Consider the following 26623-nt stretch of genomic DNA (forward strand, 5'->3'; position numbering starts at 1 on the left):
TACAGTATAGTGCAAACAAGAGACATAGTAAAAAACAAACAAGTATTATAAATAAGTAAAAACACAGTAAAGAATATTAAATAAGTAAAAAAAGTAAAACAATCCCCAATAACTGAAATATTATATATACAGACAGAATAATTATTGTATTGAAAATTCAAAACACTATAACGGAGACTTCTTCATCATTTGGCACTTTCTTTAATAATTTAAACTAGATGCTCCTCCGTTTGTTTTCACTTGCACGGTTTTAATTCCTCAACGGGTGTTTTATTTGAAAATAGTACCCGGAAGTAGTATTTAAAGATAGCTAGCTTGACGCTGGTGAACATCCGCCAGTGTTTCGGTTGGTCCGCCTCACTCCTCCCGACTAAACTCGGCTGTTCTCGTAGCGGAGGAAAAGGGAAAAGAGAGGGGGCAGACTGGTCGTACTGGGAAGGAAAAAGTAAAACGAAATTAAATATCAACACCAACCGTCAGCGGAAAGTGAAAGCGTCACGAATCGGCAGCTCTGAAGTCGGCGGTGAGGTCCATGTACAGCTGTTTGTGTTAAAGGTGTAACACATTAGTGTAGTTGTGGTATTGCAGAGGGAAAGGTCTCCTCCCAGTCTGTTGACGGATACAGTTCGGCTTCAGGGACAGGAGACACGGATAGACCTGACTGTACATTACCAGGTAAGACTGCCATGTGTCGATACACTGTCACATTAACATCTTTTACCCTGAAACAGCTGGTCTCTACTACCAACAACATATCTACACTGTCATAGCTGTCAGCTTTTCACAGTCTTCATCCGTTTATGCAACACTTATGTGGCACCACAGCGAATGTATATACCCAACAATGTGTTTATCTCCTCATCTGTGCCTCCACTGACACACATACGGTTACATGTGAGACTTGTTGCTTCATGAACGTTCAACAGGTTTACTCTGTACTGTCTCGGCCTTCTGCCATGGTTGTTCCCAACAGGCCCCACCTACTGTATTTACCACATAATGACTGATTTTGGAAAGCAATAGATTATTCCAGAACACAAAACACTTTTATAGATGTAAAAAAAGAAAAGAAAACAGCCTCTTTCTTCACATTCGTCTATTATGCAATAGGTAATGGCTTGCAACATTGAAAGGGAAGTCCAACATGAAGCAATTAGATTATAAGATGATTGAAGAGAGGCCCCCACACAGGGAAGTGGCTGAGATGTTTACATGGAGCATCAACAGCTCTGTTGATGTCCCCCCCCCCCCACCCCCCCCTGGCCATTAGGAGAACAGAATACAGACCGGCCATTGATAAGGCCAACTCATTAGTACCCCATTCACCGCCCATCAAAGCCTCCTCTCAACGCCCATCAACACGAGTGGGTTCGCTCCACACACCGTGGAAGCTGAGGATCACACACGTCCCTGCCTTCATGCTGATAGTTTTTTTTTTTTTTGCTGTCACACTTTAGTTTTTATCATGACGGAGTGAACAACAGCCTCATGACGGACACAGAATATGTCGGTGTATTTCTCTTTAAAGCGAGCCCCTTTACTTCTATCTGACACATAAACACGAGTGTTTATGTCATGACCTACATGCACAGGTGGTGTCACAGGTAAACAGCGTGCTTTGCTTTGCTTTGGTCCAGACCTGATATCAGACAAGGAATATGCTGCTACTTCACTAGAAGTGAAGGCGATGACCTCCGTGAACAGCTGCCATGTGCTGTCGGGCCTGATCATGAGCCTGTCTGGTGCAATTCCTGGGAATTAAACACTAACCCCCTATGTTGGCAAAATCTGCAAATTCACAAGAGTGTTTCATTTGACTGGGCAGAACAGCACAGTTCCTCAAAGCGTGCTTATTGAGATGCGTGTTTAATGTAGAGGTAAATGTGACCTTTGACATGAAAGCCTCCCTCTGCATTCGGAGCTGTGTGAGTAGGTTAGCCCGGATTGCTGGCAGGATTTAAGGTGGCGTGTGATGCATGTAAATTGATTAGTAACAGGAGGTCGAGATGGGTACCAACAATGCCTCGCTTAATGCAAGGATTAGATTAAAAAGAAGGGTGAGGGGACTCCCTGTACAGTTTGAGATTGTGGTGAGGATGGATTTAAATCTCCTTCCTCCGTCTCCGTATGAGTTTCATTTATTGAACAAAGGATGATCTGTTGGGATCATGTGGGGAAACGGCACACGCGGGCCGTAACCAATGCAGGAATACCTCGTCGGGCTGACAGGCTGCTCTGGAGGCAGCTCGCATCTCCTCTCGACACAGAATGCTGCCCGACTCGCTCTGCTGACGACAAAATAGTTTGCTGCAGGAGGCGGACGCAAGCAGCGGCCGCCCGTCGGCCAGGATCTGTTTCCTCATAGAGCGGCCTGTGGATTCCCCCGCAGGCCTTTTCGTTGCACACAGTTTGTTGAAAGTCCGGAGTGTGTACGACGTGTACGTGCCTGTGCGTGCTTGCTTCACTTTCTTTAGTACTTCCTTACACGGCTGAGTGCTTCACGTAGTTTCTTGAACACGTACGCAGATGCAGTACCAACGTGTATGTTTCTAAAAGTACGTGTTTATAAAGTAAATGTTTATAAAAGTGTACTGTGTGTTGTAAAGTACATGTCTCTACTTCATCAAAGAGTACTACATTCACAGTGTTTCTACTCTCTGTTTGTGACGCTCACAGTGAAATACACACTCATTGAAACATCATGTATGTTGCTGGGTGTTGTTTTGAGTTGAAGTAATTAGTCGATTAGTCACATTAGTTGATCAACAACTATTTTGATTCGTCGCTGTAGTAATTCATGACGTCTAAATCCAAACATTTGCTGCTTGAACTTGTTAAATAAGATGATATGACGCTTTGTTTATATGATATATGACAGTAAACTGTTTGTCTTCGAGGTCTGGACTGTTGGATAAAACGAGCTATTTGAAGACGGGACCCAGTGTTCTGAGAAATTATAAACATCTTTCTCAATTTACCGACATTTTGTAGATAAATACATTAATTTAGAAAACTAACCATCAGATTCATCAACAATAAAAAAATAATGTTAGTTGCAGTTCTAAAATGAATGTCACAATAATTGACCCGTTAGTTAGTTTTCAATGTGCAGCGTTTATGTTTAGAGCTGAAACAGTCAATTCATCAATTAGTTGATCAGAAATATTTGAATCCCCAACTTTTTTAGTAATTCTTCAAGCAAATTTGCCAAATATTCTCTGGTTCCAGCTTCTCAAATGTGAATATTCTTTACTTTTTGCAGTTTTATCATCTTTGGATTTTGGACTGTTGGTCGGTCAAAACAAGACATTTCCAACCCGTCACCTTAGACTCTGTGATCATTTTTCATATATTTAACAATCAAGAAAGTAGTTGGCAGACAATAATCATTAGTTGCAGCCCTGCACATGTTCTCAAATGTTAAGTATTATCTAAACACCAGCAGACATACAACAGCTTTTAGAGATGTCCTGATCTCGTTTTTGCCGCTGACACCGGTTGTTGATCGTCGATGAGCTATCGGCCGATACGGATTGATTATGATTGCATTTTTCTACTAAATATAACAATGTAACATTCGGCTGACGAGCAATCGGGCAACAGCTTTCATAAACAAAATGTTCAATGCAATAAGTTACTGTAAGTTCAAATATAAAGTAAACCAGATTACAAAATGTATGCGCACTTCATGAAGATATACCGTGAGACAATTACACCAAACTGTTGGTAGCTACAACTTCAACATCTTTGGTTGTATTGGACTATTGTCGGCCATTAATGATTCAGGAATGGAAGTATTAGATTAAAAAAAAATGATTAAGCACTTTGATCTATTCACTCTTTAATTAGCTGGGTTAGACATGACACATTATTTATGATAAACATAACTTCTTCTGTAGTTCAGACGTGTTGAAGTTGGTGTGTGTTTTCGCGTGTGTGCACATGCTCTGCATTGTGTGTGTTGGTAGTCACAAGGCTGAGCCTTCAGTGGTTTGCTTGAGTTCCACCCTAACCCAGCAGCAGCTTCCCTGAGAGGAGTGGTGGTTGGTGACATGGCGGATACACAGTCACACCCTTCTGTTGGTTTGGCAGCAGCATTACTTGCTTTAATGAAAGTGTTGCTGGATCTTCTCCCTTTTTAAAGTAGGCCGACTCAGTAACACATCTACTCTAAAGCAGAAACGCTCTCCAAGATATCGTTAAATCTTTTGTTTTGGAATTAAATAACAGCCCGGAGGTGAGGGTAGATGCTTCACTGCTGACTGAGGAAACGAGGCCCCGTCAATGCTCGTGTACTCAGATTGACATCAAACTCGGACGCACACGTTTGCAAAGCCAAGCAGGAAGTGTTGTCACAGCAACCATCTCAGATAGGTGAGAAAAGGTAGCGTGACAGACCTAATGTCCCCTCATCCCTGGAACCGCGTCGAGAGGTTTTGATTGTGATTCGTCATCGCGGCTCTCAGGTTTCCTCTCCGCTGCCCCGTCCTTTGAGCAGAGCGGCAACAGTGGTGTTTGCAGAGGAGACGGTTGACAGACAGAAGGGTAGAACCGGCATCTCCACCCGACCAGGGAGCGCTCCTAATCCTCATGGAATGCTTTATTGCTGCAACTTCCTCGCTTTTCATGATGTCCTGTGTGGGATAGAAATCATCACATGGCTTTAGTTTGGTTCAAGGCTTATGTGAAATGATTTTAAAGCCAATACTCTCAAGGACACAACTGCTGCAACAACAATGACTTTTCATTATTAACAAATCTGTTGTTTTTTCTCAAACTGACATCTTTAAAACAGCTTCTTTTGTCTTAAACAGCAGGCCATCGATCAATATCATGAGAGAAAGAGAAGCAGCACATCCTCACATTTTAGAAGCTGGAATCAATGACTGATGATCAATGAGTTCTTGTTTGATTAATGACTTAAATTACATTAATTGACCGATTGTTTCCGGTTAGAAAACATCCAGACACCAGCTCCCTTCTCTGTCATTCACATGCTGAGTGTCATGATTGAGTGTTTATGTATCAACAACAAAGACTATGTCAGTTGTGTAAAACAGCAAGACAGCCTGCAGTATATTGAGACTTGTCGTCGGTAGTAAAACATTGAAGCTTTCCAGCAAATAACACACACACAAAAAAACAAAAAGATGCCCCTCTAATGTAAAACAAGCTTTTGGAGGAATCTTTTCTGGATGTATCAGAGTCCACAGAGTGAAACCAGTGTGTGGAGGTTGAGCACGTGCATCTAAAATGTGCAAAACGAGATTATGATGAAGTCTGTCTTCTTTTTTTGTAGTTATAGCAGGTGAGTTTCTTTGAAATTGTTTAAGATTGAAGTAGTTTTTCCTTAGCTGTTGAGCAATATTGAACAGTGTACAATCAATACACATTGTTTATTATATCCTGGCTGTCTTTATCATACCATGACTATCAACCAATCACAATGCATGATTCTAGTGATGTGTTTTGTGATACTGCATGAAAATAATTACATTTAACAAAATAATGAAATGATTGTATGTGTCTTCACAAAACATATTTAACTGTGCATGCATATTAATAAAAACGTAATAGATGTAAAAGAACCCTTTGCATTGCAGAATAATGCGTTAAAAGCAACTCAAAGATTACAAACCCACAGAGTTCAGGTGGTTCAGGAGGCCTCAGGCTGCTCTTCATCCTCAACTGTGATTGGACAGAGAGGAGGAAGCAGATAAGATAGATGTGTTTAGAGTGTAAACTGTGTCCAAGGTTGAAGTTCCTCGTAGACGCTGACGTGCGGTCAGATTTGTCCCTCTAACTGTCGAGGTTAGTAAACGAGCTGGGAGTGTTTGCAGCAGATGTGTTGGTAAATTAGCGTCAGCTTGATATTTTATCACAGTATAACATAGTATTTCACTATTTCCCGCAAATGTCAACAAGTATTTTTCTCTTAACTACAAAAATTCAAACCCGAGATTGAATCATTAATGAATCATTAATGAATTATTAATTATTAATGTTTGTAAACAGAATAACAGCTCAAACCAAAGCGTGTGTGTGTGTGTGTGTGTGTGTGTGTGTGTGTGTGGGGGGGGGGGTCTGTTCATGAGGGAGGTAGACAGATGGAAGACAAAAGTGAGAGAGGGGTGAGAGAACATGTTAAATATAGAGCAGCGGTGACAATAAGAGTCTATCTTTAGGCCGGTTATCTTCAACCTGCCACCTACAGGAACACGTCTCTCTGTCGTCCACCTGCTGTCCATCTTCAAACTAACAGCCGCGGATAACGGAACGACAGGTTTTTCTCTTCTGCATCTCTTTGCCACCAAATCCTTACAGCCAACTCCTCAAAAACAAAACCCCCCCTAACAGTGATATCACAATGTGGTGGTAATGTCACAGGAGTGGAGGATATTCGGCAGTGTCATAACGCCCAGCTGCTGTCTGTAACAAATGAACAGTGTGTCTTTCACAGACTATCAGGACATGCTGTGGCTTCCACTTTGAGAGCTGTGTGTGTGTGTGTGTGTGTGTGGGGGGGGGTCTTTTAAATACTTTACATAATTTGAAGTCAGCCCCCCAAGGTAGTACAGAGGAAACACTGCGGCTCTGTGTGATAACCTTTCAATATATATTCAGCATATATTTTACATATTTTATGAATAACAGCAGGCTGCGTACCAGGTTTGAGTTGAAGACCCGCAAAAAGCAAAATAGTGCGTAGCACCTTAATATTTGGGACAGTCATAGAATTACATTGTTCTCGGCCACCAATCCGCAGTACCTCGTTTCCGCCACGTGGTGGCGCTCTCTGACTGCCTCGCTGTAGTTGATGGCTGCTTCTAAAAGCTTCAGTGGTCTCTCTTTCACAAAGGCAAAAATGTGACACGGTGCTTCTGCGTGCTTTCAGTCAACACACTCTCACACTCGCAAAACACATGCACCATCTGTTAGTTTGGCAGTGCCAGGTGGTCCAAACATACCGTGATCTGTTTTTATTAAACGTCTGTTAATTGTCATGAGAGAGACAGAACAACGAGGCCTTTTCCTGCAGAGAGAGACGGTGTGTGTGTGTGTGTGTGTGTGTGTGTGTGTGTGTGTGTGTGTGCAGCCCCGTATATTATGTCACTGTCTGGGTTATTTACTGGAAGGACACTCTTGTAACCAACACAAGCAGAGTATCATTAACACACACACACACACACACCGCGCCGACAGGTGAGGCTCACTCTGGAGGTGATCTGGTGTTTGTTGGTAACCGACCTGCAGTCACAAAATACTTAATAAAGCCAAAAACAATTATTTCTGAAAACGTGCAAAGCCAAGAAGAACAAAAAGAAAGATCATAAACAATGAAAGCTATAAGCACATGTCTGTAATTTTAGTTACATTTACAGACTATTTACATTTAGTAAATGATCCATAACTTTCCCAAACTTATCCTTTTTTCTACCATCACCTCTTAGTTTTGTGATATAGTGTCTATGCATAATGAAGCCTATTGTCCATGAGAGGCGTCGCTCTTGTGATTACTTCAAAGTCTCCTGTACAGTCAGATTTGTAGGAATGTAACGTAAAGCCGATCCTACTTTCTGTTTGGACTGGGCGAAGTGCTTTGAAGAACCCCCACTCACAGGAAGACGCACCTTTACTCACCTTATTTCCGCTGACATACAGTACGCAGCAATTCATAATGGCCTGTAGCCCAAATATGGGCACATCCTGTCAGAGGAGTGCGAGAGTTCAGCGGGCATTAAAAAAAGCTTCCTGTCAGACAGGTAAGGAAGAATAGGAATGCGTATGACTTTCCTTCAATGTGTCAACAAGTCCTGAATAGAAACTGATTGTGCTTCTGAACTAACTGGAGGAAAGTTAAACATGCAGCAGATGCATGCATTTCAATCTTAAAGACTCCAATTACAATTGACTCATTTATAACCGTTTCTAGTGGAATCAGCATGCAAATTCAGCTCTGTGTGTGTGTGTGTGTGTGTGTGTGTGTGTGTGTGTGTGAGTGTGTGTGTGTGTGTGTGTGTGTGTGTGTGTGTGTGAGAGAGCGAGACTGGAGAAACAGTGTCACTTTGATGGATTCTTTCATGACTTCAGCACCCTTTATGAGTCTATGGGGAAGTTTGCTGGCATCCCAAACAAAGGCCAGTATGTGTGCTCCCTCGCGGAGGCCTAGTCGGGACTCTGAAAAAAGAAGCTCGACACCTGTGGCATAGGGGCTCCCATCCACAAGTGTCGGGGGGGGGGGGGGGGGGGGGCCCAAAATTTCTGTCCGATGCCACACTATGTCCCTGTGTTTCAAACAAGCAGAACCAGGTGTCCGAGAGATGCACAATCACGGCCTGTCTCCGTGGCCACAGTCTCAGTCTGCTGAAATCAGGTGCCTCATTCACACTTTATCAAACTGACTCACATTTAAGGAGCTCCGAGGCTTTGTTTGACTAGGATTTACACGCATTTGTTCTGGTGCGCGGTGGAACAAGGCCTCACATGTTGTCCAGGAATGGGTTCTGGTACAGTGGCTCCTTGTGCAAATTACCTCTGTGGACTGTAACAAGAAGGCAATGTTCTCTGTGCTTATTGGAGAACTAGACACACGTCTTATTGTGAAAGAAAATGTTCTTACCAGGAGCAATCAGTCTCAAGGTCTGCAATTCAGACTTTTCATTCTGACTCTATTTGGGGAAAAAGATGATTACATCTCTGTGTACACACATCCCTTTATGTTGAGGGCTTTACCACAGTAGGGTATGGTTTCAGGTATTATCGGTTTTCTTTGTTTTTCTTGGACACAAACTTGATTTTAACTCCAAAGGATCGTCCACAGTCCCTTTTTTTTGTTTTAAATAAACCTAAAACTACTTGTACTTGTATGAGTGAGAGCGGTGGACCTCGTGACCTCGGAGGTGTCCTGCTTGTGCTGATACAGATAGAGCATGAAGGGAGAGGAAGTAAAGGGAGACGGCGGGAGGATGAGGAGGAGGCAAACATCATTATTTTGAAGGGATTCGGGGTGGGCTGCAGAGGAAGTGGCCTCAGAGTGACCCACAGAGTGAGCCTCATGTCTTTGAAACTAGATGAACAGGGTCACGGTGGTAGGAGGGAGGAGCAGCCATTCATGTGGTTTCTGATTAATTGTGTCTCAGCCCCCTTTGTGTGTGTGTGTGTGTGTGTGTGTGTGTGTGTGTGTGTGTGTGTGTGTGTGTGTGTGTGTGTGTGGGGTGGTGGGGGCTTGTAACTCAATCTTGCTATGTGTAAGTCAATGCGTCTGTCTGAGAGACTGTCAGCCTCTAAATGATGCAAGTCTTTCAAGGAATTTCAGTCCATCTCCACTTTCCCTCTCTGCATGCTCGGCCTCTGAAACTGCAGATGTTGTAAAAACAAAACCAAAAGTACTTTTGATCTTCAGAGGCAGTGCTGGAGTCACATGGGAATGTTCTGTGATGCAACATCTTGAGGGACTGCAGGGTTCTTTTGGGGGGATTTTGGTCCAGTGAAGACATTGTTTAATTTATTATTTGACAGCACTTCTGTTCATGCGCTACACAGATATCTTGTGCGTTTCCCAACTATATGGAAGACTGACGCTAAATTGATGGGGAACTCCTTTAATTGGATCAACATGGAGAAGAGCAAATATGAATTAACCAATGAATGACTACACAACACAAAATTTTATGCTTCCACTCGTCTGTTTTGAATCTCACTCGCTCTGGTCGTGGCCCTTTGTCCCTCTTCCCGCTCAGCGCTCACCGAGGCCACCGACTCTGTCATGAGGTGATCATAAAGTCAGTCACCTGGCCTTGTGACAATGTCGCCATGAACTGATAGTGCTAATCCGCTTGGAAGATGGTTATTCATTACTATAATAATACTGTTTTCACCTGTGTCAATACTCTACAATAATGTCATGAATGTGCATTTGTCACAGTGACTTTTTCATTTTGCTTCTGATTAACACGAGGAATCAGCACTTCCCACCAACTTGTTCCTGTTTTTGGACTGTGTGTGTGTGTGTGTGTGTGTGTGTGTGTGTGTGTGTGTGTGTGTGTGTGTGTGTGTGTGTGTGTTGTTGGTGGATGGGTGGGTCACTTCTCATGCAATTTGTCTCGAGTTCTCACGTGCAGTAATCTCATGCCTGTCACTCCTGTCCTTGTTTGTTCAGAAATGTCCCTCATTCTCTTGGAGATAATGAGGATATTTGGGTCCTGGACTATATGTAGTCAGAGCTCTAGATAGAGACACTGAGAGCATGTTCCTTATCATTAATCACTCCTGAACTTATCAGACGCTTCCTGTGGTCCTCAGGTGTTTTAGAGTCGTTTCTTTTAAGCGACGAAAGCAACACATTTTCACATTTGAGAGGTTGTCAACCAGATGATCTTTGTCTGTTATTCTAAATAGAACGTTAGTTTATGACTCTTAAACTATTTAAACCGACTTTAAGCTGTTTTCAGCTTTCACCTCTCTTATCTAGCCCTCAGTCATTCCCCTTATCTAAGTTCAGTGCACAGATGACACACCGGTAAGGGAAACCGCTCCTCAGACTCGGGAAAAGAAAGCGATACCTACGCTGTGCCAGCCTGCCTGTTGAACTCTGACCTGCAGGGACAAAAGGTCAGCAGTTTGTAGACACATACATTTCACCTTCAGAGCGACACAGTGGAATAAGCAGAGCTTCTCAAATATCCACCGTTTTAATGAGGCCGTGGCAAAACATTGACTAATGTCCCATGCAACAGGATGTACGAGGGCCATGAAATGTGGACTTTTGGTGTCCCAAATTCCCATTTCAATTATGCTTTATTTTCATTCATGGGTGATAAATAACTGTCAACCTGTAATAATATTTAATACGTAGTCCAGCTGTATTGATCTTTGAATATATTCCTCACAGTAACTGAGTACTGCCTGTAGTTACTGTGTTGTTTACGCTCCGGGTCGCAGTGGACGCTGTTTTTCCAGACTTGTGGTGCTGAAAAGGAGAAGATTACTGAGACTTTCTTCAACGTGCTTACGTTGTCTTCATTCTCGACTGTCTCCACTGGCATCCGAAAACACAAGCTGACTGACCGATCACAGTTCTTGTGGTTTCCACATGGTGTCTCTGTAGCTGCTGTAGTCCTAACATGTATTTAGATGTAACTGAAGAGGCACACGTCGGCTACAGCGGCTACACCTAGGCTCCAAAAATATGGTGAGGAACCTTAACATAGAACTTTATATCCATCCGCAGGGCATTCTGGTGCCATAAGAGGGTTTGAGTCTGTCTCACTGACTCAAGATACTTTTTCTCTTGACAGTAGAACAGAGGTCCTCCTAATTCAACTGTACCTGCAGGATTCTAGTGAATGAACAGCCCCACTATATGAGAGGAAAAGTGAACTTTTCTGATGATATAGGAAGCTCTGTTTGCTCTCTCTCTCTCCCTGCCTCCCTCTCCCTCTCCCTGCCTCTCTCTCCCTCTCTCTCTCTCTCTCTCTTTCCCTCTCTCTCTCTCTCTCTCTCTCTCTCTCCCCCTCTCCCTCTCTCTCTCTCTCTCTCTCTCTCTCTTTCCCTCTCTCTCTCCCACACCCTCCTGACAGAGGAAATCATGCAGCCTGCATTTTTCCACCACTAATCCCTTTGTCCTGTTTAACGTGGTTGGTAGCTGCCATTGATTTCACAGATGACCGATTTGAATGTATTTTTCTTAATGTTGTCTTCCTCACTTTAGCCTTGCAGAACAAGTCTATTGTAAGACTGTTACATGAATGTATCTATTCTATTGTATATTCTATTGTCATGGAATAACATTAAACATACTGAGCGTATTCAACAGACACAGATTATCCATTCAGTATTATCTTTAATCACCTCATTTGTACCTGCTTTAAACAATAATATGTGTATACCTTCATGTCATATAAGACACATGCAAAGAAACCCACTGACATGGACATTGCACCTTCTGACTCACACTCACATTCATGCGCTCACACCCTCTCCCCCATTTATGTCACCTTCTGACTAATCCTATTTCCTCTTTACTTGAAAAGCAAACTCTCCTTTACGACCGTTACGTTGTTTTCTAATGAGCGGCGTGACGTCTGAGCCATTATCAATTATTCCACCCATGCACGCTGTTGTTCAACCACTCCTGCTTCTGCTGCTCCAGACCTTTGGCCTTCTCTTTTCCACCATCGCTGTAGTAGTAACGTGGAGCTGGACCGGCTCACGGGTGGAGGCTGGAACGACTGAATGCATTTGTTTATTGTTCCATATAGGCAGGGCAGTGTTGGGTGAGAGATGGAGACCCATTGTGTTGCATCTCCCTGCCTTCGTCATGAATAGTAGCTTTCAGAGGCAAGAGAGACTGAGGGGAAAAGGCAAAGCGCTCACAATAGCTTTAAGTTTTACGGCGTTCCTGTCGGCGTCAGCAGATTCTTGGCATGAGACCAAATGCAACGTACACACAGCTGCACAACTAGCCTTCTCCAGCACACACACACACACACACACACACACACACACACACACACACACACACACACACACACACACACACACACACACACACACACACACACACACACACACACACACACACACAAACTGTTATCTCAGTTGCAAGCACACGTCTTTTTCTACAGCCTTCTGCCTCACCATTCATTCCTTCCCTGCATCCATTTCCAGCAAACTCCAGCTTGCACTAAGCTTTCTTTTGTGCAGTAGTTCTTTTACAACAATGCTGTTTGTTTTCCGAGGGCAGAGCAGAGAGAGAGATGCTGCCTGGCAGCCTCCCTGCCTATAGGTCGCCTGTGTCTCCTGCATGTCACCCTCCGTGCGTCTGCAGTGACGTCTGCAGGACATTATCTGCCAAAGGCCTCTGTTTGTTTTGGGCTGCCCTGGGCTTGATAATGGTCCTGTTACTGAGGAACTAGAGTCTCATCGGCACCTCAGTGAAAACTGCAGAGACCTTGCTGCTAATCTGGCTGACACCCAGCTGTCGGTTAAGAAAACACTTAGCTACTGTTGGGGTAATTTTTAGCTGAAACCTGCTACACTGTAGCCAGAAACAACACAGACCTGTTGGCTATTTTTAGTAGCGCATGATATCACCGAGGCGCTGGCTGCCCTTTGTGTCTGTTTTTGTGTGGCTCCGAGACGCTTGGCTGGCTGTGCGTAAGGCCAGTCGTGTGTTAATACGTATTGAGCGTCACCAAGTATTCAGACTTTTACACAATAGGCTCATTACCCCCCGGACCTTCCTGTTAAAGGAATGCAAGGAGCTCAGTTGACAGTTGCATCAATGGAAAGGAGAAACATACAGTATTCCTGTAATTGTCGACTCCCTTTGTTCTCAGTTTCAGTCCCTCTTTATGCCTCTTGCTGTTTCTCTTTTTCTTCTCCCTTGTAATGTCTCTAAGTGTGAATTAGTCCCTTGTGGTGTGGTGTATTTTGAGCACATGTCTTCGCTGTACTATTAATTAGACGGTTGATATGAAAACGTCCTGAAATCCCATCCCAAGACCGTCTCCGCTGTTGATAGTTAGTTTATGATTTAATGCATTGTTTATTTTTTGGTGTATTTTATGCCTTATTATTGAAGGGCAGACAGAAAACGACGGCAGAATAAGAAATAATCGATCGCTGCGTCCGATAGCCTTCTCACTTCTTTCTCCGCTAGGGTTGCATACATGCACAGGACCGATCGGGCAGCTGCTGCAGGTGTTCGTTAGACCTTCACTTCGCTACACTACACTTACACTACATTCCCCATAACATTAAAGCCACACTGCCCCCACATTTAGGATTACACACCTGATCATTTGCCATCTCAACAATAGGCTAACAGGATGGCTGACAGTGCTAGCTTAAAGTGTCCCACTAAGCAGATCAGGAGCCATATCCCCCCCCACACACACACACACAAATCAGTATTCCTCTGCAAAAGCAAGTGACCATCCATGTGTATTCATCCATAAATTAAAGTACTCATTATCTTGGGAGAACGATAAAAAAAAACATCAGTCATGTTTTTTTCTTCTAATGTGCAATGAATCCCCGTGGCACCGGTACTCCCTACGTCTAAATAAGGCAACACTCGTGAAGTAGACGAGTGTGTGAACTGCGCTCTGTGTACAGTGGAGCCTAATTAGAGGTTGCCCGGATAGGGATTGTTTTCTTTCACCATGAGAATTTTCCCTCCTGCTTAATCCTTACACACTCTACCAGTGTTGCTCTGTTATCACAGTTATCTGTCATTATGTCAGGCAGGCAGAGTCCCTGACACACATGCTGCTCCTCTTCGGTAACATGTGCACTCAGTCTTGTTCACGCAATCTTGTTCCGAGTATCCTCGTGTTTAAGAACACTGATTAGCGTGCTGGGCTTGCCCACTTGGCTTGCTATCTCACGGATGTGCTCAACCTCATCTAACTTGACATGCATTCTTGTGCCATTGAATTGACTTCATAAAAGAAAAAAGTAGTAGTTTAACTTGTGTTTGCTGCAGGATAACTTGTCAGACATCTAGCCTGTGCTTAACACAAGGAATCATTCATGGTTTATTTGGACAGGAATGAGCCTCAAGTAATTGCGCATGACTTTAGGATCTAGAAACCCTGCAGAAATGAGTCCAGTCTAGTCGTCCGTCTAGACACTATGTGACTTCGTTACAGTATGCTAGATTGTTTTCTTTTTATCCTGCAAAGCCACAGAACTGACAGGAGAACCTACTGTATGGGGCTTTAAAGTTTTACTGAGACGATTTCATGGTGCTACAGAAAGAAAAAAAACACACAGTTGTGCTATTTGTAGTGCCACATGTTTGACGTTTTTTCCGTTAGCCTTTGCTAACAGTTCTGCAGCTTTTTCCTGGAAACCTCTGCTTACACAGGAATAATGACTACCCTCCAGCCAATCACAGTGGAGCAGTCACGCAGCCCAGCGTCGAGGACACTGGATTTCCCAGTATTCCCTTTGTACTCAGAGTGCAGCCAGTGGCCTGGGTGGGGTCCTGTCAGCTGCACTTATCTCAGCGGCCATACCTCCAGCTCTCGGTGCTGCGACTCCGTGTCCTGTCATAGTTCCCCTTAAATCACAAGATCTAGTTTTCCGCTTCTCTCAGCTGTATGCACTTCACTGTGGGCGGATTCATTGTCTTTTCTAACCTTACTGTAAAAGAAGGACGCAATTAATGTATTTTCTCCATTATCGATCAATATGTGGATTCTTTTTGAAGTGATTAGTCATCTAGTCTTTGTAACTAGTCAGGAGGGAAGATATTCAGTTTATAGGGAGAGAAAAAGCAGCTGCAGCCAGCAAATATTTGCCATTTTTGCTTGATTAAACAACTTCAAATCAAATTAGTTGCCGTTCATTTTCTGTTTCTGTTCTGTGCACTTTAAACCTGTACATGACTTGAAATGCCACTATCTTGAGTGTATCTATGGGTTCTGTTTATCATAGTAAACAGCATCAGTGTGATATTTTGAGTGTCAACTACACGACAGAGGCTGCCAAAGAAACCAGCACAACGCTGTCCTTCTAACTCTTCTCACTCCTTTGTTTTTCTGGTGGGAAAGTAGTGAAGTCCCTCTGGTGGGTCTTCTCACAGTGTGCCCACAGCATCTCCTCCCAGCCTCACCCTTTTCTCTCTTTCCCAGACCAACACACTCAGCAGACAGTCTCCCCCCCCCCCCCCACACCGGCTCATAAACACAATCCCACTTTACTCAGCAGCAGGACTGATGACTTGAGTATTATTGAGTTTGATAAGCACGGTAACCAGGAGAGAACAGGCCGGTGTTTATAGTAAAGCAGGAGGGGAGCACTGATTTGATCTGCTCAGCAACGGACTCTAGTGTGAGGTCATGTTTTCGATGGTTTTCCACTCGGCTGGAAAAGTGCTGACTGGCGGCAGAGAGTATGAGAAGGCTACTTTTAGCTCGCAGACTGGGAAACTCACGCTTGCAGAGAGCGTGTACAGGGGGGGGGGGGGGGGGGGGGGGGGTGTACAAGCGAGAGATGACAGAGTTTTTGTGTGTGCGGGTACACAAGGGAGAACAACCAATCAACTGGCTTGTGGCTGGAGCAATTCTTTGAACTCTCTTTTGTTCAAAGCAGCAGACGTGTGTCTAGACTCCAAATATCGCCTTTCCTCAATTCACTGCTCTAAACTTCTCAGCTGGTACACCGAGTCAGACCAGACGCCAGGCTGTTTTAACATGATCGTCATAAATGTCACTAGCAGTAAAATGTCACCTTTCATTTTAGATTTTAGCAGATCGGAAAGTAACGTCCTCGTGCATGATGTTTTACGTGGTTTTAGATCTTTTAACGATTGTCTACAGCCATGCTAGCAGCTCTGTGTGGCTGTACTTGGAAACAACGACGGTGCTTTGAGCCAACGTGCTCATGATGACGACGCTAACATGCTGATGTACAGAAAGTATTACCGTTCACCATATTTCACCGTCTTAGTTTGCAGCCGGCAGGCGCATGCAGGTTCCCACGAGACGTTATTGAGCTTTGCGAGGTGTGGGACTTTTAAGTATATCCTCACAGCAGCATAATTCCAGCCTTAGCCTACATACGTTCCTCCCAAGACCTCTCCAAATAATTGAAGTTAATGAAGCTGGCAGCAAAATATACTCTACATTGTCTACTATCATTTTCCTCTTAAAGCTGAAGTATGGCTGCTAACTCGAGCTGTGTTTTTACAATCTTACAAGCCACAAAAGAGCGGGCCAGAAAATGACAGACTTGTTATTTTGGGGTGAACTAAATGGAATCTTTGCCTACCTCTCGTCACCTCATGTCAAGTCTTAAGTGCAGCCGGCAATACTTAGCCCAAAGCAGTTTGTTTCCAGTGGTGTTACTTTATTACAAAAGCTTCAGATACTCAGAAGGGACCACACATACTGTACAGTTGACAGGACTGACTCTTCTTTTAGCCTTTAATGGGCGCCGTTTGTATTAGTCAGCAGCAAATTTAAGAGTTTTTCTTTGAGCCTGAACGGTAGGGTAGTAGCAGTGTAACACACACACACACACACACACACAGTTTTTCATCTCTGAGTGTTGGTGTTAATGCCGCCGAGTCATAATGGCTCCCTGTTCTTAGCACTTTGAACGCTGTGCTAATGAATCACATGTGTGCGAGTGGATTTGTGTGTGCAAGGTAGAGCGAAGGGGGGGGGGGGGGGGGGGGGGGGTCTGTGCAGTAGGTGGTCCTGGCTGCTGTGTGTGTGTGTGTGTGTGTCTGTGTGTGTTGTGATAGGGTGGGCTGTGGAAGGGGTGGTCTCGTTTCTGATCCTTGGAGGTAACGTTTTTTGTGCAATGCTCCTATATGTGCATGATGGTGTGTAATGCCACACACTCACGCACTCACACTACAGTGCCCTCCCATAGAGTTTCAGTCAGACCCGTGCTGCTGGTAGGAGCTGGCATCACATCACAGGGGCTGCACTCTTTGACTGAGGTGACTCAGTGGGGATGGTTTCGCCTGCAAGAATCACTTCTGAGTGCCGGTGGGATTTTAAGTGCCTCTTCCCGATTTAGCCGCCTCCTCCTTCTACTCCACATGCTGGTTGAACTGATACAGTCATTTGGCGCCAGTAGACTATAAATTCTGTCTTTAATTTCGTCTTAAATTTCAACTGTGGAGGTTTCTTTATCACGTGACAGATGGAGACACCCGAAGGCGTCAGAAAGCTACTTTTCAGCCTTGCTAGCATGCCGATCTGTTCTGTACAAAGGTAATTAGTAAAGTAGTGCAACAAACAAGAATTCTTGATAAATTACTGTAATTATCTACGGCACTAACTTATAATCAACCTGCCTCTAGTTGGTCTTAACAAAGTTTGCAGGTTGTAGTGGTTCCTTGAGAGTCTCCCGGTTTGTCATAGAAGAGCGTCCATTGTTTTAAATCGGCCTTCAGCTGGGCAGAGCTCTGATTCTGATGAGGGTCCGCTCTGGTTTTATTTGCAGCTCTGCCCTCTATGTTCAAGAATTAATCACAATTACCACTGGCACTGTGTTAAAGAAGCTGTATTTAACATTCTGAACATTAATATATCTGCTACTCGCTGTTATTAGCGCCGTTAGCAGTGAGCAGCCGGATCGCCGTATGTCGAGCGCCATTGAGAGGCAATCGAAATAATCCCAATCCCGCATTTTGCGCCTTTTAAATTCAAGTCATGGATTATTTGCTTTTGCAGGGATGCTTTTCAAGAAGGAGTTCTCCAAGTGTGGTATTCACTGCAGCCCTGCCCTGTGAAGACTGTTTGCATTTCTCATGTTATCTCTTCAGTCATTGTTTTATTTGACCAGCAGTTTCCATAATGTGTTTGCATATTGCACAATTTATAGACAGTGCAATCTGGTTTGCTTGGTAGCTCCAGGAAACCCCAGGTCTTACCTGGCAGCAGTAAATTGCTGCTCAGAAAAGCAATTTGAAGAGGTGTGCAAAGAAGTTTGGTGACTAACCGGTTCTCCAGACGGCCTCAAAGGATTTGTTGGACTGATTTCAGTCAGCCAAGAAGGTCTTTGAGTTCATTATTGTTACAACTGACTGACCTTTCACTGAAATGATCACTCGCCATCAGAAATCCATCTGAAACACAACCCCTGTAGATGTTGTGGGGGTTATAAAAGGTGAAACATGTTGCTGGATTCACATCGCGGTGTCTAAAAGCAACATCTTTAACTCCTCCTGCACAGTAATCAATACAGTAATTTTCTAGTACTGCACCCACGTCATTAAAAACCTGGTGTTTTTCAGAGAAGCAAACTCCGTTCCTCTAAAGACTCCTCCAGACTATAGAAATAAACGCCCTCACTCATCATGTATGGATAAAAGGATTTTCTTCGCCATCTTCACCTGTGGAGCCTCGCCTTCATGACTAAGCTGAGAATGTTTCCTATGGAGGATTGTTCGCTGTGCATTGTACAGCATGGCCCCTTTCATGTCTCACTTTCATGTTATCAATAGCACTTTAGCTCTTTGAGTCATCTCTGGCTGTGTTTCCTTTGCAGTGATTACTTATCTTTAGATGGAAATAAAACTCTTTAATCAGGCACCTCGTGCAGAAGGCAGAATGTGGAGATTTTCCTTCCCTTCCTATTCTGTTTTTTTTGTTATTGTTCCTCCCTCCCTCAGATCTATAGCATCAGAGGCTGTCTGGAGGGACTACATCCTGCAGGGTAACCGGCGTGCAGACAGGGTTGAACATAAAAAAATCAAATGTTATGGTTTAAAATGTGAATGCTCGTTCCTCTCCCCTGTTGCATTTATCCTGCTATTATCCTTTTTAATTTACCGTTACTGCGACCGAGGTCTGATACCAAACACTGTACACTTATAACATGAATTAAGTAAAATACTGAAGATTTTACAATTGTTTACAATTCCAGCAGGCATAATGACAATATAAAGATGAAGCAAAATGTAAATATATATTTTTTTTATTTCTAACAAACTGTACTTGAAGCTTCCTGTTCCCTACTGAGAAAAGTGCGTTGTGTCACAAGAAGGCACGTGTTTTGCAAAAACGGAAATACCGTGTGTGTTTTTATAAGAAACTCAGACAAAGGGCAATAAAAGGAAGTAAGAGTGCAGGGGGGGGGGGACACTGGAGCCAGAGCTCGTGCATGGAAGGCAGTATGTGTCGGGGCTTGTTCACATTCAGTCTGTAAATGATTAGCAGGAAGTGGAATCACAACCCAGACCCACTGCAGCGCTCCAACGCTTCACTCTCAGTCACACACACTTTGACACACTGAAATCTTTACATTGCTGTAGCTTTTTGTTTATATGCTGCAATGTCAGATATTCAGTCATTGTAGTTCAGCACCTATCAGCAGAGCTCATATTGTCTGGCAGCAGGGGTGCTGTGCTGATTGCAGAAGGCACTCTTAAAACCAAAGAAAAAAAAGACCAAACAAATCTGAACTTCGTGTTTAACAACTGTATAAGATATGGATGACGTATCCGTCACGTCAACCAGAGGTTTCTTAAAAACTGGTGTGAAACTCAAAGCGTGTGGCTCCATCGTGACGACACAGCATAACTCTAAAGATGGGCAAAAATGTGGATCGACCGTGGAGCTGAGTCATGCCCGGATGACGCAGCAGAGGAGACATTTAGCAGCTAGCAACCTGAGACAGCACCCACCTGTCACTCAAAAAGGCCATGCCCTCAATTGATACAATTGAATAGGGAAATAAGTTGAATAGGGAAATAACCCAGAGAGACTAAAACCGGTATTGCACCAGGCTGTAAACATGTTTATTTCCTCTGCAAAGTTGGACATTTTAACATCGGGCTCTATGGGGATTGACTCACTTTTGGATCCAGCCTCAAGTGGCCATTTGAGGAACTGCAGTTTTTTAAATAAATAAATAAAAGATTTTGCTAATGTATGGGCATGCCTCAGCTTTGTGTGTTTTTAAGAAGAGCCCTGCAAAGGGAGAGGAACACTAATAGCAGTCGTTGACACTTATTAAACCAACAGTTGTATTGTTTACAACACACTTACCAGCAGTACATTAAATCATTTACTGAATAAATATTAATATCATACTCTGCACAGACCGTGTTTCTTGCTCATGCTACTGTTTTCCATTTCTGTCATCACAACCAAGTTCTTTTTGTAATCTGAAACTGGTGTTGGTTTTCCGGCTGTAGAGACTGCATTGAAGTGCATTTTTAATTGGACAAGTATACAATTATTTTTATTGACTGTCTCCGACTTGACCTGAAAATATATCAAGGTGCAGGAACTATAAAAAAAAAATCAAAGCTTTGGCGTCATTCTTAGGCCTGATTGCTTAACACTCATAATCCGTATGCTTGAACGCGTCGTTCTCTTCAGTGTTAATCACGCTTCTTTTGTTGTCTTTGTTACAGTGTTGTATTGCCCAGGATGTCTTCGAAGGCTCACAGTTCCAATAACATCGCCCATGCCCGGCGAACGGTGCAGCAGCTGAGAATAGAGGCGAGCATTGAGAGGATAAAGGTACAGTGCAACAATAAATAATAATAAATAAACAATAAACCGATTCAATGCATCTTCATTTTCTAAACTTCTAAATCTCTGTTTCCACTTTTTTGAAGAAACACAATAATTCATGCTTCTGCAGAAAAAACACATCATTGAGAAAATATAAGGATCTTTTTTTTTAAGAGAATAAACAATGTAGCAAATGTCTTTGTTTCTGTAGGTATCCAAGGCCTCTGCAGACCTCATGAACTACTGCAGTGAACATGCCAGAAACGACCCCCTCCTTATGGGCATTCCCACCTCAGACAATCCCTTCAAGGACAAAAAAACCTGCACTATATTGTAGTAGACGCCACTTAGCTTTCATGTGTTTATTTTTGTTGCTTATTAATGTCGCTGTATTCTTTGTGTTGGGAGGAGTAAGGGGTGGACTGTGATCGTATCATTACCATGTGTTCCACTGTTCTGTTATCAGCAATTCAACCAATTCATCCTCGTGATGAAAAAAGGAGCCCCCACTAGTGCCACTGTTCAGTTTGAGCTCTGACCACTAACGCTAAGACTTTGGCTGCATGAGTTGAGAATGCATCAGGTACAGAATGTTCTATTATTAATATTGTAACAGCAATGGCACTCCTCGGTGATGGATTTGGGCCTTTCTACTGTATGTACAGCCATTGGGCAGTGTCTGTTACTGTCGCTCTGGTCTGCCTTAAGTGAAGAGATTCATCCAGCCAAAGTTTCCTTTCAGTCCTTTAAAAGCACATTACCTTTAACATGGATAATAATGGCTCTTATCATGTGGCTTCAGATTTCCAACGAGTATTTTACAGATTTTGTTTCGATCACTGAAGTCAGTGGTCGGGGTTTACATTGCCAATACTCAAATGTTACCGTGATGTATCATTGATTTGGGGGACAGTATTGTCAATAAATCTGGTGTGAAATTCAGACTCTCAAAAGTATTTTGGCAACCCAGCTGTGACTGGTCCACGACAATCCGCATGCTGTTTAATCCATCGTTGTCCTGTCTGGTATTTACAGTATGATTACTATGATACAGTGTTGTCTTTAGTTGATTTAATGATCCATCATGTGGAGATAAATTCCTTTAAAAACATCTTTTAATCCAATATCATCTATGCTCAGATTGAAGCCATTGGTATAATATGACCCCGGTGCTGTGATGCTTTTGTCAGCTGTCCGTGTGAAATACAGAGTGACTGCAGCCAAAATGAAAGTGCTTTATCACATTGATGCCGTGCAGAATCCTAATTATTTAATCACTTTAGGTGTCAGCTGACTATGTGTGCAGGGCAACACTGTGTAATAAAGACCCTGTGGACCAAGCCAAACCAATGATGCTGCGTTTAAAAGAACATCTAGATGTGCATCTCAATGAAACTATTTGTAGCCATTGCTTCTGAAATATTTCTGTGGTACGACATTTTTAGGACACTGACGACATGAAGCATGTCAGCAAGTGTTGCACTATACTGTGAGCCGTGCATACTAGCTCATCACAAGTGTCTTAGTTGAGGAAATGTGCATATCGTTGTCTTACAGTGTTTCTGGTACTGGTGCAAATTGATGAGAAAACCACTCTCCCAAGACTGCTCTCGACTTTTTCACGTTTTTTTTTCAAATTTAAACTAAACATTTGTGTCTGTGGGGGGTCTTCACTCGTCAGTCTAACATGTCCTTCATGTTGTGAGTCACTAGGGGAATATATCTGCTACGGTAAATGTATGAATAAATAGCATGAATTAGGACTTTCTTACACTCTAAAGCCTTACTTATGTTTGCCTTGTATCATGAAGCATACTCTAAGTGGGAGAGCTTTCTTTAAAAAAATATATTAGAGTTTCTATCGAATGTTTTTATCCGTGGGATGAAAGTGATTTGTAACAATATTGTGCCATCTGTTTCTGTCAACAAAAAAGTACATTGTGTTTCACTTAACTGGTGCAGTTATGGTTTTGTTTCCCTCTCCAAAGGGTACTTTAAGGTCTTCAAATCAACAAGATCATTTGTTATAATCCAGTTTTATTTTAAATGATTGTGTACAACAGTCAGTTTTCTTACTTGCAATAAATCATTCTGTACGCCTCTTAAGGACACATCTCAGATTACTACGGCCATGTCACGATTTCTGTCCATTCAGCAACTCTGTAATAGCCTTATTGTTCCTTTGATAGCTTAATTTAACTGTCAGAATCTGCGTTTTGATGAATGTCTTTATTAATATACCAACCTTTGTATGAAGACTTAACTAAGATTAATAAAGTGAAGCATTTCTAAAGTACAAAACTGTACTAATATCTCAATAAATATGTGTTGTGCTGCACAGTCAGAAGATTTGAACTCATGATGACCACTGCTGTCTTACTATAGAGTCTGCATCCACAGATTTACAGTGTTTGATGTAGAAACCTGATTTTGGTCTTTTGACTGTTCAGATGGAGCCTTCAGAGAGATCTGCCCACAGTTTATCTGGGGCCATTTCCTCTCATTAGTCGTTTATTTATACCTCACTCGGGATAGGAGAGACCTCCGGCCTCTCACCGTGGCCGTCAGAAACTAGAGAACACAAGAGGGCTAAATATAGAAACTACCAAACCCGGACTTCCGCTCTTGGAGAGTCGGTACCTATTTTGGGAAAATTGTCTGCTTACCCCGAGCTTCTGTTTTCATTCACCGTTGGCGGCCACTTCGGTCTCTCTGACCTTGTTTCTGGCCAGCTGGTGGATCAACTGCTTGTTTAATTTTCTCCTGCATAATGGGAAGATCACACCGGAATAAAAGTCATCGTCACCTATTGTAACAACTGCAGAAATACAGAACTGGACATGACAGCTCTCAGACTTAAAACTGACTAATGATGAAATGACATTGTCCCCTATTATTCATTGTTCAGGACTTTGCTTTCCTCTCGTTGCTTTCTCACAGATTGTTCTGTTTTCCTTTAAAGATCAAATGTCACTGCAGGAAAAGCCCCGTGCTTTAGCATTGTGTGGACAGCGTAACAGCTTCACCGGACGCCAAAGATACACACAGTGGAATAAATCATGATGCATGCATTCAAGCTAGCTTTGTTTAAAAAACAAAAACAGCTCCTTTTATGCACTAACATGATACAGACTGGGTATTCTCTGTGAGCATGAATGCCCCTGAAGGCCTGAAGCATGTCCCCCCCCCCCCCACCACAGTCTCACAGTAATCCCAGTTTGTCATTGTGCAGCAATGTGAGAATCACACGGGAGGCTCATGGGCCAGCGGCTGGCAGGCTGGCTCACTGACCATGTGCCTCACTGGAAATCTGCCTTGGCAGTTACAGTGTCAGTGTGTTGGAATGTGCTGATGAGGGGGAGAGGAAGGGAGGGAGGGAGGGAGGGAGGACCGGAGGGTGAGGGCGGTGGGTGGAGGTTGTGGGCCGACTGCAGTGGCACCTCTGTTCCTCTGGTTGGCTCAGCTGTGTATAGAGACACAAAACAGACGTTTGAGCCCATTTGAACTCTGTAACTGCCAACACTCCCATAGACTCCCAGAGTCATATTTCATTTATATTATCCACCCATAACCAGCGGTATGAAGTCCGGTGTGACTTTGAGGTACTTGTACTTAACTTGAGTATTTGCCATGAGTACAACTTCATACTTTTACAGAGGAACATTTTACTTCACTACATTTATTTTAAAGGTGGTGAATTAATAAATCAATAAATCAAATGCCCTGAGAATAAAACAGTGTGTGTGGCTGTCGCCAGCCTGTCTAGCCAATCTCACTCCTGGGGTTTTACTTTATTTACTTTTTTATAGTTTACTTACATGTTCATGTATGCACTTTTACTTAAACCAAATATTTTCACATTAAAAAAATCTGTACACTTTATTGACTGAACCCATAAATGGGTTTTTGAAGATATGAATTGCAAACTTTTAAATTTCACCCTAACATGGAAGGTGGATTACATTTCTACAAAGATGTCCAGCTCAGTTTTAAGTAGAGAACTTGAATTTTATGGTAGATTTTCCTTTTATTCTGCAATGCTGCTATCTTAACCTGACGTTTACCTTTCCCCTCACAAGGTCAGAGCATTGCTGTCTGTATGCTCTTAATCTTTGGCATACAATACAATTCTATAGGTATTACTCCACTGACTCAGGTAATACAATATGTTCCCCAGGTTGCATTATATATAACAATTCAAAATGCACCATGACTTATCAGATGATAAACACGTAGATAATGCGTCACCTGAACTTTAACCTACAATACAGCACAGCCAGTAGGCACTAATGCCGTATGCAAACCTCAACCTTTTAAGGGACTTCACCGGAAGGCTGATGTGGCATATTAACACTTACATCAGCCCTCTACTGCTCCTTAAAATAACCTTTTCCCTTCGATCACAACAATGCGCCATTACATCAGTCAGCGTCACACCCTGCAGTCACGCGCCAGACAACCTTTAACTCGATGCCAACTGAAACCACAGGGAACAAGGAGCTTATTGGCCAGGGACACACGCAGTCAGGTACCAGTCATAAGCTGTGTCATTATGTATTAGCGTTTATTCAAACGACTGTCCGTCCGTTATTCTTTGCCATAAGACTTCAGTAGGAATGCCAGTGTGTTACATGAGGGCATGCGTGTTGACCTCATATAGTATACCTAATAAACCTGGTTATGTTACAAGTGCTAGTAGCAAGGGCAGGGAAATAGATATAGATTTGCCTTTAACCAGAGCACCCAAAGAAAAAACCTGCCCAATCAAGCAAACAACATTAAATGACGACAGCATTAAGCATTTAACTTAACAATAATAAATGTTGTCACATGAAAAGCTGACCTGGGTTGTTTAACTCAAGGACAGCCTCAGCCTTCCCTCTTCTCGTGATCATGACTCCTCACTTTCATAGGGGATCGCCTGCCTTACAACAGCCCAGTGACATCACCAACACTCAACTCAAGAGAGATCACCTGCGTATGTGCGTGTGTGTGTGTGTGTGTAAAACAGTTGGAAAAGGAGTGGAGGAGTAGAGCAATTGAGACCAGCTTGCACAACAGATCGCATGCCAATGCCTCCTTTACAAAATGTTCCAAGTAGCTCCAGTCATGTGCTCTGCAGTGAGCTACACCGCGTATTCCTGTCCCGAGGGCAGAGGCAGCCAGTGGTTCAAATAGCATGAAAACACTTGATGCTACTTTGCTGTCTCAATGGTAGACATGCAACTCTTCAGTGTACTGCAACATACAGTATGAAATGTGTGTATTATGTGTTCATATTGCTTCTAACTGTGCAGCATGTGTCACATGCTCTTTTCGAGGAAGTCAGCTGGTGAAAATGCAAACTAAAACTGTCCAACAAATCACTGAGAATCGGTGAAAAGGGAACCGGTGTCGATGAATGAACATGGTCCTGCTGACCGAGGCAGAAGCCTGTGCAGAGAGAGCGCTGAGGATTATTGTTCTCTTCAGCTCAGAGATGGCACTGAGGCCACAGAGGCCAACATGACCCCTGTGATCCGCACGTGACTCCTCTTTACAACTGCAACTGCCAAAAAGGTCAGAATTCAGCTCGGCTTTGCTAAAATTTCCAGAAAGGGGGAAAAAAAAAAGGAAACATGCAGTTCTGG

The 26623-nt window shown here is 43.1% G+C and overlaps 1 protein-coding gene across 1 annotated transcript; it reads left to right on the forward strand.

Moving 5' to 3' along the window:
* The first annotated feature begins 336 nt into the window (after positions 1-336).
* gng12a (guanine nucleotide binding protein (G protein), gamma 12a) lies at positions 337-23322 on the forward strand. Its single transcript, XM_079172631.1, has 3 exons — positions 337-675; positions 20891-20999; positions 21205-23322. Exons 2-3 carry the CDS (start codon positions 20907-20909, stop codon positions 21328-21330), a joined length of 219 nt encoding a protein of 72 aa, XP_079028757.1. The 5' UTR covers positions 337-675; positions 20891-20906; the 3' UTR covers positions 21331-23322.
* The last annotated feature ends 3301 nt before the right edge of the window (positions 23323-26623 follow it).

The sequence above is a fragment of the Pholis gunnellus genome, assembly GCF_910591455.1.
Source record: "Pholis gunnellus genome assembly, chromosome: 14".
NCBI classification, from domain to species: domain Eukaryota; kingdom Metazoa; phylum Chordata; class Actinopteri; order Perciformes; family Pholidae; genus Pholis; species Pholis gunnellus.

Excerpts from the sequence above, each read along its gene's own strand:
- gng12a (XM_079172631.1), top strand. The coding sequence starts at position 20,907 with ATGTCTTCGAAGGCTCACAGTTCCAATAACATCGCCCATGCCCGGCGA. Across the intron at positions 21,000-21,204 it reads CGAGCATTGAGAGGATAAAG|GTATCCAAGGCCTCTGCAGA; the intron begins GTACAGTGCAAC and ends TTGTTTCTGTAG.